Consider the following 16126-nt stretch of genomic DNA (forward strand, 5'->3'; position numbering starts at 1 on the left):
CAAAGAAATCTGATGAGGAAAGGAAGATGTTTTCAATAAACAACGTTACAATAATTTGATATATGTGGAAAACAGGAATCTTGAGCTCGCTCACACTATGTGCAAAAAATTCATGATGGATTATAGATTTAAATGTCAAAGCTAAAACTAATGCATTTATAGTAAAACATAGACAAATACCACCTTTACTTGGGGGGTAACAAAAGTTTTTCAGGTCACACAAAGCAATAACCATGGAAGAAAAAATTAATGGATTGGCTTTTATTGAACTTTAGAAACTTTTTATCATCAAAAGACACTGTTGACTTCTGGTCTGGGCAAGATGGTGTGGACTCATTTCTCCCTGTCCTTCCTCACTAAGCACAGCTATAAACTCTGGACATAATGCAGAGGCAAAGAAAAACTCTGAAAGGTGACAGGAAATGTGCAAATCGGTTAAGGTCCCAGGCCTGGAGGAGCAACATAGGGGCACATACCTTACTGTTCCACACCCAACAGAGGGCAACCAAGACCCAGCATTGTCTGTCTTCCAGCCTGGCAATAGAACACAGCCCAGTTAGGTTCATTTCACTCCACGGTCAGATGGAAGCATTTCTGACATTTGGTGACTCCAGTACCCCCCGCATGAGGATTGCTAACAATTAGTGGCCAGGAAAATATTTTCCTTCCCCACCAGGCCTGAGATGCCTTCCCCTGCCATTGTATACTGAGGCATAAGAGTAGGAGTAAGAGGGATTCATACATTAGTAGCCCAGTCTAGCAAGCCTCTTCATCTCCACAGGCCTAAGACACCCCTCATGGCAAAACACTGGAGTCGGTGGGCCACTAGGACCATCAGTAGGGGCACCACACATCTCTCACTTTAAATCAAAAGCTAGAAATTATTAGGCTTAGTGAGGAAGACATGTCAAAAGCTGAGATAGGCTGAAAACTAGGCCTCTTGCACCAAGCAGTTAACCAAGATGTGAATGCAGAGGAAAAGCTTTTGAGGGAAATTAGACTCCAGTGCTACTCCAGTGAACACTCTAATGATAAGAAAGTGAAACTGCCTTGTTGATAGGGAGAAAGTTTTAGCAGTCTGCATAGAATAACAGACCAGCTACTACATTCCCTTAAGCCAAAGCCTAATCCAGACCAAGGCCCTAACTCTCTTCAACTCTGTGAAGGCTGAGAGAGATGAGGAAGCTGCAGAAGTAAAGGTTGAGGCTAGCAGAGGTCAGTTCATGAGGTTTAAGGAAAGAAGCCATCTCCACATCGTGAAAGTACCAGGGGGAGCAGCAAGTCCTGATGTAGAAGCCGCAGCAAGTTATCCAGAAGATCCGGCTAAGATAATTAACGAAGGTAAGCTACATTCAAAAGCAGATTTTTGATCTGGGTGAAAAGCCTTATATTAGAAGAAGATGCCATCTAGGACTTCTGTAGCTGGAGAGAAGTCAACGTCTGGCTTCAAAGCTTCAACAGACAGGCTGACTCTGCTGTTAGGGGCTAATGCAGCTGATGACGTTAAGTTGAAGTCAAAGCTCACATACTATTCCAAAAATCCTAGAGCCTTGAAGAACATTTTTTGGCGGGGAGAGCCTTTAAGAATTATGCTAAATCTACTGATCTTGTTTTCTATAAGTGGAACAACAAAACCTGCATGACAGCACACCTATTTACAACATGGTTTACTGAATATTTTGAGCCCACTGTTCAGACCTAGTGCTCAGAAAAAAAAATGTTTTCAAAGTATTACTGCTCATTGACAAAGCACTTGGTCACTGGTGAGCTCTGATGGAGATGTAGAGTAAGATTAATGTTGCTTTCATGTCTGCTAACACAACATCCATTCTCCAGCCTGTGGATCAAGGAGTAATTTTGACTTTCAAGTTTTATTATTTAAGCAATACATTTCTTAAGACTGTAGCTACCATAGGTGGTGATTCCTCTGATGGATCTGGGAAAAGTAAATTGAAGACCCGGAAAGGATTCAGCAATCTAGGTGCCACTAAGAATATGCATGATTCATGGGAAGAGGCTGAAATATCAGCATTAACAGGACTTTGGAAGAAGTTGATTCCAACCCTCATGGATGACTTTGAGGGACTCAAGACTTCAGTGGAGGAGTTCACTGTAGATGTGGTAGACATAGCAGGAGAACTAGAAGTAGAAGTAGAACTTGAAGATGTGACTCAGTTACTGCATCTCATGATAAAACTTTCATGGATAAAGAGTTGCTTCATACAGATGAGCAAAAGAAAGGAGTTTTTTGAGATTGAATCTGTTCCTGGTGAAGATGCTGTAAAGATTGTTGAAATGACAACAAAGGATTTAGGATGACATAAACTTAGGTGTTAAATGGTGGCAGGTTTGTGAGGATTGAGTCCAATTTTGAAAGAAGTTCTCTGGGTAAAACACTATCAAACAGCAATGCATGCTGCAGAGAAATTGCTTATGAAAGGAACGGTCAAATCAGTGTGACAGACTTGCTGTCTTATTTTAAGAAATTGTGCCACAGCCACCCCAACCTTCAGTAACCACCACCTTGATCAGTCAGCAGCCATCAGCAAGGAGGCAAGTCCCTCCACTGGCAAAAGATTACAGCTCAGCGAAGGCTCAGATGGTGGTTAACATTTTTTAGCAATAAAGTATCTTTTTAAATTAATGTATGTACATTTTTTGACATAATCCTATTACACACTTAATAGATTACAATATATTGTAAACATAACTATCATGTGTACTGGGAAACCAAAAAAAATTCACGTGACTTGCTTTATTGCAGTACTCACTTTATTATGGTGGTCTGGAACCAAACCCACAATATCTCTAGGTCTGCCTATATCTGACAATATGCTAGTATCTCAGATATTTTTAAAAGTCCTACAGCTCAATAGTAAAAAGACAAGTAGCTCAATTTCAAAGATATAAATAGGCAGTTCTCCAAAGGAGGCACACAAGTGGCCAGTAAAGATGTAAAAAAGTGTGCAAGTCAGTAGACATCAGGAAAATACAAATGTAAACCACAGTGAGATACTGCTTCCTGCTTATCTAGAAAGGCTAAAATTATAGTCAGACAGTATCACGTGCTGGTAATCATGGGAAGCTACGGTTGGTGGGGCTATAAAATAGTATGGTCAGGTTAGAAAAAGATCTGCCATTTGTTCAGATAAAACTAAACATACACCTACCCTATGATCCGTCAGTTGCACTTTAATGAATTTACCCTAAAGAAAAAATAAACGATGTTTTTATACACACACACACAAGAGTTTTACAGGAATGTTCTTAGCAGCTTTATTCATAATATCCAGAATTAGCAGCAGCCAGGTATCCATCAACCAGAGAATTAATGAGCTCTGTTATAGTCGTACTGTGGAATACTTCTCAGTGACAAAAAGGAATTAACTACTGAAAAAAGAAACTACGTTAATGAATTTCAAAAACATCATGCTAAGTAAAAGAAGCCTTATATGAAAGAGTACAATACTGTTTGATTTCATTTATATGAAATTTTACAACAGGCAAAATTAATCTGTGGTATCAGAAAAATATATATATGAGTGTGGTCAGGATCAGCTGGGAAAGGACATGAGAGAACTTTCTGGGTAGATGTTTAATTTTGATAGTAGTTTGGGTTACAACAACTACAGACTTGTTAAAACTCATGTACAGTTAAGATTTATACATTTTACTGTATGTAAATTTTACCTCAAATAAGAAATGAAAAGAAATATTGAATTCTACTAGATGCTGAACTGTTCATTTGGTGGACATGTACTGAAGTTGAAGTCTCTAACTTTCTTTGCAGTGCATCCAAAAATTAAATATTTTGATCGATAAGCATAAAGTATATAGATGTTATATATACAGGTTTATATAGATACATACATTTAAATTTATGTGTCTGTATAGTATAAATTACATACACATACCTCATTTTGCCTTTTTTATGCAAACGATAGCATTCTTTTCAGTCACTAAATTTGTTTCTTTTTGAACCGTAAATCCATTCTTCTATACTTTGCTCTTTGATGCTGTAGCTACATTTCTGCTCTTTCCGTCAACTATATGTGAGACTCTGCTGATAAAGGCAGACAGGGGCAAGCCTGTGGGAAGAAGGAACTTGAGCTTTCCTATTGGCTTTCTGTCTGCTTGTAGTTGCTTTGAATGACATCCCAGCAATCTCTCTCTTTTTTTTTTTTTTTTGACAGTAGCATGTTCTCCCTATAGCAGCAGCCAAATATATTTTGCAGATTGCCCAATACTTTTAAAAATCAGGCTAACACACCCTCACAAAGATAAGCAGCACTAGGCAACTGGAACTTTATCTCAGATGTCCAGGTTCTGATCCAAAAGCCCCTTCTTTCTAACTGTGAGACAGAATACTAGCTGACTTGTGCCCTGTCCTCAAAGGTTTGATTTTTTTCAGCTGCACAGATGTCTCATTTATGTTTATAACTGTTAATAATTCCAAACTGTTGCTTTTGTTCCCTTAGTCCTAAGGCCAGTGGCTGCTTCCTGCTGTCACTATCTGATACCGTAGAGTTCTCTTATCTCTAAGTTATCTAGCAGGATGTCTGTTTTCTGACTATACCTTGAACCAGATACAAAACTGTGTATTGTGTATAGATATAATAGTTTTGCAGTCTCCTATATATGAGCAATTAGGTTAATTCCAATTTACTGTATTACCACCACAAATAATGTTTCAACAAACTTGTGCATACGTGTTTTTTTCATACTATTTGAAGTATATATTCCAAATCTGCTCCTGAAAGTAGGATTGCTGAATCAAACAATAAATGCATATGTAGTGTAACATTGCCAGATCTACATTATAGTTGTTCCATTTTGCATCCAGAAAGCAATGTTTCAAGTGCTTGTTTATCTACTGCCTTGCCAACAGAGTGTGTTGTTATATTTTTGATTTTTCCAGTGTGATAGGTAAGAAAGATATCTCTGTAGTCTCAATTTGCATTTATTTCAGTGTGTGACATTGAGAAGACTTTGATATATTTATGGGCCATATTTATATCTTGCTTTTGTGAACTGTCTGCATTTTGAGAGAACTTCAAATGTAGATAAGATTGGAATGTATTTGTTTTGCTTAGTTACAGTCATTTTCAGGCACTCAGAATCACTTTGACACCAGATGGATCCCATCTTTCAGATCATATGGTTTCCCAACTGGATTTAACTTTCCTTTATTTCTAATATTTGCTTTTCAGGGGTTTTTTTTGGTATTATAGTTTATTTCCTATTGCTACTTCTAGGTAAAATATCATCTGCGTTTTGTTAGGATACAGAGGACTATCTTGTGGCCAGACAGGATAGGTTGGAAAACATCGTTCCTTTTTCCTAATTACCCCTCTCCAGGACCCAGGAACCCAGATCATAATGATGGAGGAAGTCCTGGTGAGCAGATCCTTAAGTATACTCATTTTGTTATCACAGTTGCATATATGTATACACACACATGCTTATACATGTATATATATGTACATGAATATATATATTAAATCAGATTATTCTTAACTTGTAGTAATTTTTAAGTTAATTATATTATAGTAAAACTACTTCTCAATATTATACACTTGGTAAATCTAACATACATGTATAGAATATATATACACATTCATATATGTATTATGCTTTATCCTCTTTCAATTATTATACCAATATATTTGCCTTTATGTAGTTGTGATTTTGTGTAGCAAATTTTCAGTAGAAGAAAAAAGCTGTGCACATTATAGCATTAACAACAAAAATTGGACACAGTATATCCAGTAAGAGAATAGATGAATCTATTAGACAATCATTGAAAATAATCTTTATGAAGTCTGTTGAGAAATAATTTAAACAGAATCTACAAGTGCCTATATCAATTAGCTAGATAGAGATGGGTGAGAATTATTCCACACAGCGGGACTATGATCAATTAACACATGTATAACAGGATGCCACATTCAGGGAACTACATGGTCTTTTGTTTGTTTCCTTTTTGTAGCTAGAATAGAGGGCTATGTGGGAGGTTATTAGAGATGAGACTAAGAGACAAACAGGTCATAAAGACCTAATGTGTAAAGTGAAGGAGTATGAAATTTCTCCTGGGAGTTATGAGAGACAGAGGCATAGCAATATTTAACATGAATAGGAGAACTGATATAAAAGTGAATACATCTCTCCAACTGATGACACTCATAGATGTCTTTGGTATTTGTTTATATCTGAACACAGAATTTTTGTTTTGTGCTATTGCTGAACAGAGAAGACTGTGACTTATATTTCACAATTTTTATAATTGATCAAGATATTTCAGAGAATGGCTTTTTTGCCTCAGATGTCTGGATTTTATTTTATCTTTTCACTTCTGGACTTCGGGTGGAATATTACTTGAGAACAGGCAGTTTACCCTTATGTTTCCTTAATACCATACTATTTGTGGGGAAACATTATAAAGAGAAGGGAGGATAAGGACTACTTGCTTGGTAACATTCATATTAAGGAGGAGTAAATGAAAGGAGACAAGAGTATGAAGACTAAGAAAGATTGACAAGGAAGTAAGTAGAAAATTAAGATATCTATTACATTAATCAAAGGAGGAATGGGAAACTATGCTTGATATTTCAGTTTTATCACCACAAAAGAACTTTTTTGATATTTTAAAACTTAAACACAACAATCCATCCACAGAAAAAAAAGTTTCCATAAAAACTGTGAAGCATAGATAAAGGAGGTTAAAGATGATACAAAGAAAAAGAAAGATGTCCAATGCTCTTAGATCAGAAGAATTTATATTTTTAAGAGGCAATACTACCCAAGCAGAATCTACAGTTTTAATACAATTTCTGTCAAAATACATGACATTTTTCACAGAACTAGAACAAATAGTCCTAAAATATATATGGAACTAAAAAAGACCCCAAATTGCTAAAGCAATCTTGAGAAAAAAGAACAAAGCTGGAGTTATCACACTCCCTGTTCAGACTATACTGCAAAGCTACAGTAATCAAAACAAAATGGTACTGACACAAAAACAGACACATAGATCCTTGGAACAGAACAGAGACCCCAAAATAAACCCACATACATATGGTTAATTTATCTAGGCAAGAACATAAAGTGGAGAAAAGGAAGCATTTTCAAAACTGGTACTGAGAAAACTGGAAAGCTGCATATAAAGCAATGAGATTAGAACATTTTCTCATACCATATATAAAAGTAAGTTCAAAATGGATTAAAGACCTAAATGTAAGACCTGAAACCATAAAACTCCTAGTAGATACTGTAGATAGGATACTCCTTGACATAAATCATAGCAATAATTTTTGGATCTGTCTCCTAAGGCAAAAGAAATAAAAGCAAAAGTAAACAAATGTGACCTAATGAAACTTAAAACTTTTGCACAGCAAGGGAAACCAATGTCAAAATGAAAATACAACATACAGAATGGGAAAAAATATTTGTGAATGATGTGACAAACAAGGGGTTCATTTTCAAAATATACAAACAGCTCATACAACTCAATATCAATAAAACAAACAACTCAATCAAAAAATAGGCAAAAAGCCTGAATACACATTTTTTCCAAAGGTGTGCAGATGGCCAACACACATGAAAAGATGCTCAACATCACTAATTATCAGAGTAATACAATTCAAAACAACAGTGAAATAGCATCTCAGAATGGCCATCATCAAAAAGTCTACAAATAAGAAATGTGGCAAGGATGTGGAGAAAAGGGAACCACATTGTACACTGTTGGTGGGAATGTAAATTAGTGTAGCCCCTATAGAAGACAGTATGGAGGAACCTCAGAAAACTAAAAATAGAACTACTGTTTGATTCAGGAATTCTACTTCTGGGTATAAATCTGGAAAAAATGAAAACACTAACTGGAAAAAAATACATGTCCTCTAGTGTTCATGGCAGCATTATTTACAATAGCCAAGATAAGGAAACCACCCAAGTGTCCATCAATATATTTACAACAGAATATTACTCAGCCATAAAAAATTTAAAAAGGAAACTCTGCCATTGCAGCAATATAGATGGTCCTGGAGAATATTATGCTTAGTAAAATAAGTGAGGCAGAGAATGACAAATAATGTGTCATATCACATATGTGAAATCTAAAAAATAAAAACAAACAGATGTTCATAGCAAAATAGAAACAGACTGACAGATATAGAAAACAAACTAGTGGGTACCAGCAGGGAGAGAGAATTAACATGGGATTACAAGATTAAGTAATACTATATATAAATTGGATAAGCCACAGGATATATTTTATAATACAAGGAGTTATAGCCATTATTTTGTAATAAGTCAATGGAGTATAATCTATAAAAATACTGAATCACTATGCTATACACCTGAAACTAACACAATGTTGTGAATCAACTATACTCCAATAAAAACACAAAAAAACAAAAACCAATTTGAGTTTATCCCAGGTGAAACAGCATCACCTAATGTTTTTAAAAATTATTATTTTTCAGTTCTCACTTATTTTATCAATGCACAAAACTCCAGATTTGTAAATAAAAAACACATTTCAAGTGGAAAAAATGGTAAAAGAAAAGCAAATTAAATCGTAAACTGCCTTTTAGTTTTATGGATGACTTAGTTTCAGTGAAACATTTTCCCTTGGGGGCCATACTGTATTATTCGCTATAACACGTCTGTTGAGCTTCATTTGTTAACTTTACATTTCCATGTCTTCATCTTCCAATATTTAACTAAATCTGCATTCTTTTTGTAAATATGAATTGTATTTAGCAAGCCTACCTGAAACTTTCATTAAATATATTTAATTTGGGGAAGATGTGAATCAGATTCATCTGAAAAAGTAGCCCTTACTTTTATGTCAAAACTATTACAGGTTTTCAGAGTAACTGTGTTCAGTTGGCCATGATACAACAGTAAATTTAAGTTATGTGTGTTACAAGCTATGACTGACTTGAATTGCCTTGTTCTTTTTTGTGTCTGAGCCATTGATTAGTCTGTTTTATTTGATATTGTTTTATCATATAGGGTACATAAGAGAAGGGTTCCTGGCTGTACAGCATGCCTTAGATAAGGCCATCATGCTGTACCATGAGAGCAATGCTAGACAGAAGCTGTTTGATGGTATCAGCATCTTTGTACAGAGATTTCCATACCCAGCTTATTCTCATGACGGATTAATTTGGCTCTCTGGTAGTTTCCTCCCTCTGATGTTCATACTCATGTTCTCTCCAACTGTACTTTCCATCGTGCGATCCATTGTATGGGAAAAAGAAAACAGATTGAAGGTAATCCCAATTATTTTCTGATAAAGTTTTTATAAAGATTTTTTTTTGGCCTGTAGAACTCTGTTGTATGGAGAGTTGGATTATTTCTGCATATTCAGCATTGGTGGTTAGTTGTTACATCTCATAACAGCAAATTACATCCCAGGAGCAAAAACTACAGAGCATGAAGAGTGAACATTGATGCCACCTATCATTTATCCAAACTTGCATATTTTCATAAGCAAACTCTCTCTGAGGAGCAGCAAAAAGATAAAACCTGAGGGCAAGGAGGGGGGACAATCAAAGGTCACTAGAGGAATTTGATGTCTCTAGTACCTAAAGTAACAGTGAATTTTAAACACAACTTAACTCCTGGCTAAGTTAATATAAATCCTCACATTGTAAGCCCGTTTACCTTCATATTTACTCCTAGATAACAATTTCAACAAAAAATTGTAAGGGACACCAAAACTAACAAAAAACATGGTCTGCGGAGGCAAATTAACTGTCAGAATCAGACTCAGATAAGACACAGATGATGGAAATATTAAAGAAGGAATTAAAAATTATTAAAAATTATTATGATTAATAATTTAAGGCTCTAAAGGGAAAGGTAGATGTGTCCAGGATCCTTAAGACCTTTTCTGAAATTTCTACAGTTTATGCACAGTATCCACACTTACCATTTAGAGAATGATTTATATCAGTATAGGGAACAGTTTACCCACCAAGTTTCCATATACCAGCCAAAGACCAATTTTGCAAACATCCTTCTTAAGAATAGTAGTCTCAAGGCTTCTGTGTTAACTCTTTTCTGCACTGTAAGATAACATGCAAGTTCAGATAGGTAATGCAGAGAGATCAAAGCTATAAGGATTCAAATGGAATTACTAGAAATAAAACACATGCTAACAAAAATGGAGAATACCTTTGACAGGCTCATCAGTAGGCTTGACCATGATGAGGAAAGAAAGAAATGAATACAAGACAGTTGAAATTATACAAACTGAGATGCAAAGAGAAGAGAAAATGTAAAATTCTAGAAGAGAGCATCCAAAAGGTATATGACATTATCAAATGGTATAACATGTATATAATTGAATCCTATAAAGGAAATGAGAGACTAGAGCTAAAGAAATAATGATAGAATTTTCCAGAATTAATGATAGACATCAAACCACAGATCAAAGAAGCTCAGAGACCACAAACCAGGATAGTACCCCCCACAACACACACACACACCTAGACATATTACATATTATATTCAAACTGGTGAAAACCAAAGACAAAGAAAATGTCTTAAAAGCAACCAGAGGTGGGAAAAAGACACACTGCCTACAAGGAACAAGCATAAGAAGTATAGCTGACTTCTGATTAATAGTTGAATTTTCTAAAAGGAACATAGACACATTTTTCTAATACTCCTGGAAGTAGAATATAATGGAAAAGAGATCTTAATCTCAATATTTCAAAGTTTAATTTGAGATATTTTGCCTTTTGGTCAAATACTAGATGCAGTATTGAAAAAAGATCTCTGAACTCAGGAGAAAAATATTTTAATGCCAGTGCTGCCTTTACTAACTGCATCATTTTGATCAACACACTTGACTGTCTCAGCCTTGATTTTTCACTTTCATAAAATAGAGATGATATTACCCATTTATATAGGTTTTATCAAAATTAGAAAAATGTATATGAAAACAATATGAATTGCTAATATATGTAATATTTGATTTGTGTTCAATTTCTTACAGGAGTACCAGCTCACAATTGGAATTAAAAACTGGATGCTCTGGGCTGCCTATTTTTGCACATTCTTTTTTTTTTATATCTTTATTATTGCTTCAATATGTGTGTTATTCTTCACCAAGGCAAGTGTTTAGTTTCATGTCCAACTGAAATATAATTAGTCACATATATAATATTACATTTCAGTAGGTACTAGAAAATTTAAGAAGTAAAAATAATAGGACGAATTATTTTACTAATAAATTTAATTTAACCCAATATATTATTTCAATATGCAGCCAATTTAAAAACTGAGATATTTTACATTCTTTTCTGTACCAAGTACTTCAAACTCCAATATGTGTTTTATATGTACAGCACATCTCAACTTATATTTTCATTAGAAAGACTTGATTTGTATTGACACTGCTTTAATTTTCTAATTTAAATTAAAAATAACTAAAATTAAATGAAAGTAAATTCAGCTCCTTGGTCATACTAGCTACATTTCAAGTTCATAAAAGCCACATGTGGTTAATGACTATGATGTATCAGGCATCTTAGTTCTAGCTGATTGCACCTGCTGCAGCTATCCTGTGAGAAGAAAAAAGTAATCATAGTGTGAACTGATGGGTCTCCGTTGCCAAAAGATGAAAAATGTCTTTTATTGTCTTCACTGTGGAAACTCAGAGGCTGCTGAATCTCTGAGAAAAATGTAAATCCTTCTGTGAGAAGTAAGTGATTTACTTAACTTTCCATCTCATTGAGTTTCAGTCACTGGGCAGCGATCGGTTTCATTAGGGCCATTATTTTCTATATCTTCCTTTGTGTTTATATGATTCTGCTTATTGTGTATTTTACATGACATAATATTTTATTGTAGATTATCCGTGAGCCACTCCTCCGCTATAGTGACTATAGTTTCATCTTTATCTTTCTTACGTGTTATGCCATCGCTTCGATATTCTTTGCCTTTATGATTAGCACACTCTTCAGTAAAGGTGAGTCTAAGACTTCTCCTCTAACAGAATTACTGTTTAATGGACCAGAATAGGATCATATTGGGAGTTCCTTCCAGCCATCTTGTGTCTAGTCTTGGTTTGCATTTTAACTTAGAAGATGAATTATGCATGAAATGATTGGACAGGAGGTAGAGGGTGTGTTGAAACTTAATGTGGCCCAATACATATATAAAAAGAGACTATAAAATAAGATTGTTATCAGCTAGAACTTTAGAATAAATTAAACAATGCTTCCTGCAGAAGTTGACTTCAAATCACTTCTAAAAACAAATCAAGGGATGAAGATATTTGTTCATTCATTTATTCAGCATGTCCTTTGTGCACTTCCCATGTGACAAGACTCTATATCACATGCATAAAGACAAAGGAAAATTGATTCTCTATGAAATCCTGCATGAGAAAATAGGTGTAACCAGATAACCCCAGATTGGTCTATTAATGGTTTTGTAGAAATAATTCTCTACTAACAATTTTAATAACTTCCAAAAATTAAGGAATATTTCTTTTTTTTTGGACCACAAGTATTAACCATTTTTTTCTCCTGTATTTTTCTTCTGTACTGAATCATCAAAATATCATCCCTATTAAATCATTTAGGGTATAAACATAGTTTTACAGTTAAGACTTTTAAACATCACAGGTAATTTAATTTTTAATATATTATCACAGTTATAATCAGCTGATTGGTTTTCACAATTCACAGTTGGTATTCACATTTGTGCAGAAAAGAATTAACATTGCAGACCTGTGACTCCTATCTTTAGAAAGTCCTACTAGAAAGGTTGGCCTTTGGCTGGTATCTAAGAATTTGAACTTTTGGAAGATTTCCTACCATTCTCTAAATAATAAGAGTGGCTCACTCTACCAAAACTGCTTGTGCAAACAATATTTATGCTTTCCTCCTGGGAGTCTTGAATCTTGGTATATATTAGGCAGAAAATGCCCATATGACCAGTCCCCAGTAAAATCCTTGGCCACCGAATCTCTGATGCGTGTCTGGTTGACAATACTTCACACGTGTTGTCACAATTCATTGCTAGAGGAATTAAGCATAACCTGTGTGATTTCAGTGAGAGAGAGCTCCTGTTAGCTTGTGCCTGGTTTCCTCTGAATATTGCCCCATGCTCCTTTTCCCTTCACTGGCTGTATCCTTTCACTGGTATTACAACATCATTATTTATTCATCATAGCTTTGAGTATGAGTATATGTTAAATCCTGTGAGTTGTCCTAGCAAGTCGTTGAATCCAGAGGTGGTCTTGAGGACCTCAACAAAACAAGTAGTGCAACGAAACTGTGGATAAATAAAAATAATGTGTTGAGCTAAAAAAAAGAAGGTGATATGTTGAAAATAAAGATAAGATTGCCAGATAAGTAGGAGTCAGTGTATTTATAAAAACTTAAAGAAAGGGGACTTCTATTTCTGGTGGTATGATAGACTAAATAATTGTAATGACTCCCAACTAAAACAATTAAACTTACTTTAAATTTATGGCTTTAAATATTAATTGTTTAAATATATAGCCCTAAAAAGATGTAGTAACCTTATTCCGCCCAAATTCTACCCCTTACAAAATCTTGGATAAAACAATAAACAAGAATAGAAAGTCCCTGAAAGCTATAAGGAAGTAGGCAGGTTGCTTAAGACCTTGGAACTTGAGGAATTGACATGGCCTCCTTGAAATTTCTTACTGCCAATCGTATATCTTTGAAAAAGGACTTCAGAGGCTTCTAGTCTGTAACCAACAACCGGCACAAAGTTCCAAGAAAAGCCTGTTGTCCCAAGCCAAAAGACAAGGAAAAGGGTGCTCTAACAAAAGAAAATATTTTGGCAGTACTTAACCAACTCTAGCCCAACACTAAGTGAAAAACCACTGCACCTCAACCTGCATGGCTGAAGCAGAATCAAAAAAGAAGTTTATCTTTCATCCCAAACCCCCATTCTCTAGAGTCAGGCAGTATTGCAGTTCCCTTGCCAGGTTACTGCCATGAAGATCCAGTAGTGATCTGAGTTTCCATCCACACGTAGCATCAGTAATTTTTAACAGGTAGTACAAGTCAGTTCCAGTAAGCACCCCTGGTGTCAGTAAGGCTAAATGGGGAGCTAGACTTCCACATCTACCCAATAGCAACGGGACTGAACAAGGTGTGGTGCAAAAGTAGTTAGCACTCCTTCCCCACCTCCCACCCTATAGCATCAAATGATGCCCAGTGGAGAGCTGAGCTTCCATCCTCAATCAGAGGTAAAGAGGTGCTGTCAGTCAGTGCTCCACTTTGATTAAGGTGTCAGCAGGGCCAAAGAGAGATCTGAACTTCCACTTCATCTATCCACAATGAGGCAGTGTATGTCAGTACCCTCCTTTTCCCAAAGAAGTGTCAGCAGGGAAGAGGAACCTATACACCCATGTGACCTCTGTGCTACACCTCCACAGAGGGATTGCCTGCTTTAAAAAAAAAAAAAGATTAAGATTCAGAGTCTCATTATACCTAAAATGTTTAGGATATTATAGAAAGTCGCTCACACAAAGAACCAAGAAAATCACAAAGTGAATAAGAAATGACATTCATGTCAACAGACAGCACTGAGGTGAAGCAGATATTGTAATTAACTGAAGAGGAATATAGGCAGCTATCATAAAAATGCTTCATGAAGCAGTTATGAATTTTCTCAAAACAAGTGGAAAACAGAAATCTCAGCAAAGAAATAGAAGTTACTAAAAAAAAAGAAATTACTGAAAAACACAAGCAGTTTAAAAACTTAAGTAAAATAAAAAGAAGCTAGAATAATTGAAATTTAAGACAGATCAATAGAATTTACACATTCTGAATAAAGAGAGAAAATATACTGAAAAAATGTATAGCTCTCAAGGACTTGTAGGATAACAACAACATATTTAATGCTAATATCAATGACTCTCAAAAGGAGATTAGGGAAAATGTGGGACTGAATAGGTTTTCAAAAGAAAACCATATTCAAAGAAGTAATGGCTGAAAATTTATTGTCTGGTGAAAGACAAATATACAATCTAAAGAAGCGGAGTGAACCCCAAATTAGATAAACTCAAAGAAACTGATGCCAAGACCCATCATAATTAAACTTCTGAAAGCTAAAGACAATGAAAAAAACTAGAAAGCAGAAAAAGAGAAACAATGCATTACTTACAGGGGAACGCCAATTTGAATAAATGCAAATTTCTCATCTAAACCAGAAGGAAGCAGCATATTTTTCAAGTCCTGAAGAAGAGGAATGCTGAAAATGAATTCTGTATCCAGCAAAACTATATTCCAGCCATGAATAGGAAATCCTCAGAAGAAGGAAACTGAAGAGAATTTGTTGCCTGCAAGCCTACACTTAAAGAATGGCTAAAGGAAATTTTCTAAAGAGATAGCTAATGATAACAGAAGTTTTTGAACTGCACAAGGGAAAGAACATGGGGATGGGCAAAAAACAGACTAAGTATAATAGACTATTCTACTTCTCATGAAATTGTTAGGTCAAATTTGATGGATGAAGCAAAATTATAATACAATCCATCCAATGTGGTGTTTAACTTAGGTAAAGAAAATACTTAAAACAATTATAATTATAAAGTGAGTAAGGTAGAGTAACCTAAGCGGAAGTTTTCTGAACGTTGAACGATAAGATGAAGAATTTAGAGTGCTGCAAAGGAATACTGAACCACCAGGAGCCGGAGGAGACAAGGAGTGCCCTCTCCCCTAGAGTCTCCAGTGTGAGTGTAGTCCTGCTGGCACCATGCTCTGGTGTGTATTTGCATTTCTAGCCCAGATGTCTTTATTATTAGGTCTCTTTATCCAGGACATTTGGCTGGGGTCTCTTCAGGTGCCTCTGAAACCTTGAAGACACGTCTCTCCACTCTGACTCAGCACTCAGAACTTTTTCACTCCTATATCAATTTAAAAACTTCTTTTCCTCAACAAAGGAAATAACCAACAAAATGTAGATGCAGCCTATGGAATGAAAGGAGATATTTGCAAACCCTATATCTGATAAAGGGTTAATATCCAAAATATGTAAGGAACTTCTACAACTCAATAGCAGTAAGACAAATAACAGTTGAAAATGGGCCAAAGAACTGAATAAACATTTCTCTAAAAAAGAC

The 16126-nt window shown here is 35.3% G+C and overlaps 1 protein-coding gene and 1 long non-coding RNA gene across 6 annotated transcripts in view; one reads left to right on the plus strand and one right to left on the minus strand.

Moving 5' to 3' along the window:
• The window catches only part of LOC107033294 (phospholipid-transporting ATPase ABCA3-like), a 118564-nt gene that overhangs the window by 14339 nt on the left and 88099 nt on the right, over positions 1–16126 (plus strand). For all 4 annotated transcript variants that reach the window (XM_072942773.1, XM_072942776.1, XM_072942774.1 and 1 more), the window contains exons 5-8: positions 5256–5397; positions 9019–9278; positions 11012–11128; positions 11869–11986. In XM_072942773.1, coding sequence (XP_072798874.1) covers positions 5256–5397; positions 9019–9278; positions 11012–11128; positions 11869–11986 — 637 coding nt within the window. The remainder of the gene's footprint in view (positions 1–5255; positions 5398–9018; positions 9279–11011; positions 11129–11868; positions 11987–16126) is intronic.
• The window catches only part of LOC107033293 (uncharacterized), a 108082-nt gene that overhangs the window by 764 nt on the left and 91192 nt on the right, over positions 1–16126 (minus strand). For both annotated transcript variants that reach the window (XR_012061166.1, XR_004193971.2), the window contains exon 3: positions 477–534. This is a non-coding gene — a long non-coding RNA (uncharacterized lncRNA). The remainder of the gene's footprint in view (positions 1–476; positions 535–16126) is intronic.

The sequence above is a fragment of the Vicugna pacos genome, chromosome 18 (genome assembly GCF_048564905.1).
Source record: "Vicugna pacos chromosome 18, VicPac4, whole genome shotgun sequence".
In the NCBI taxonomy this organism is placed as follows: domain Eukaryota; kingdom Metazoa; phylum Chordata; class Mammalia; order Artiodactyla; family Camelidae; genus Vicugna; species Vicugna pacos.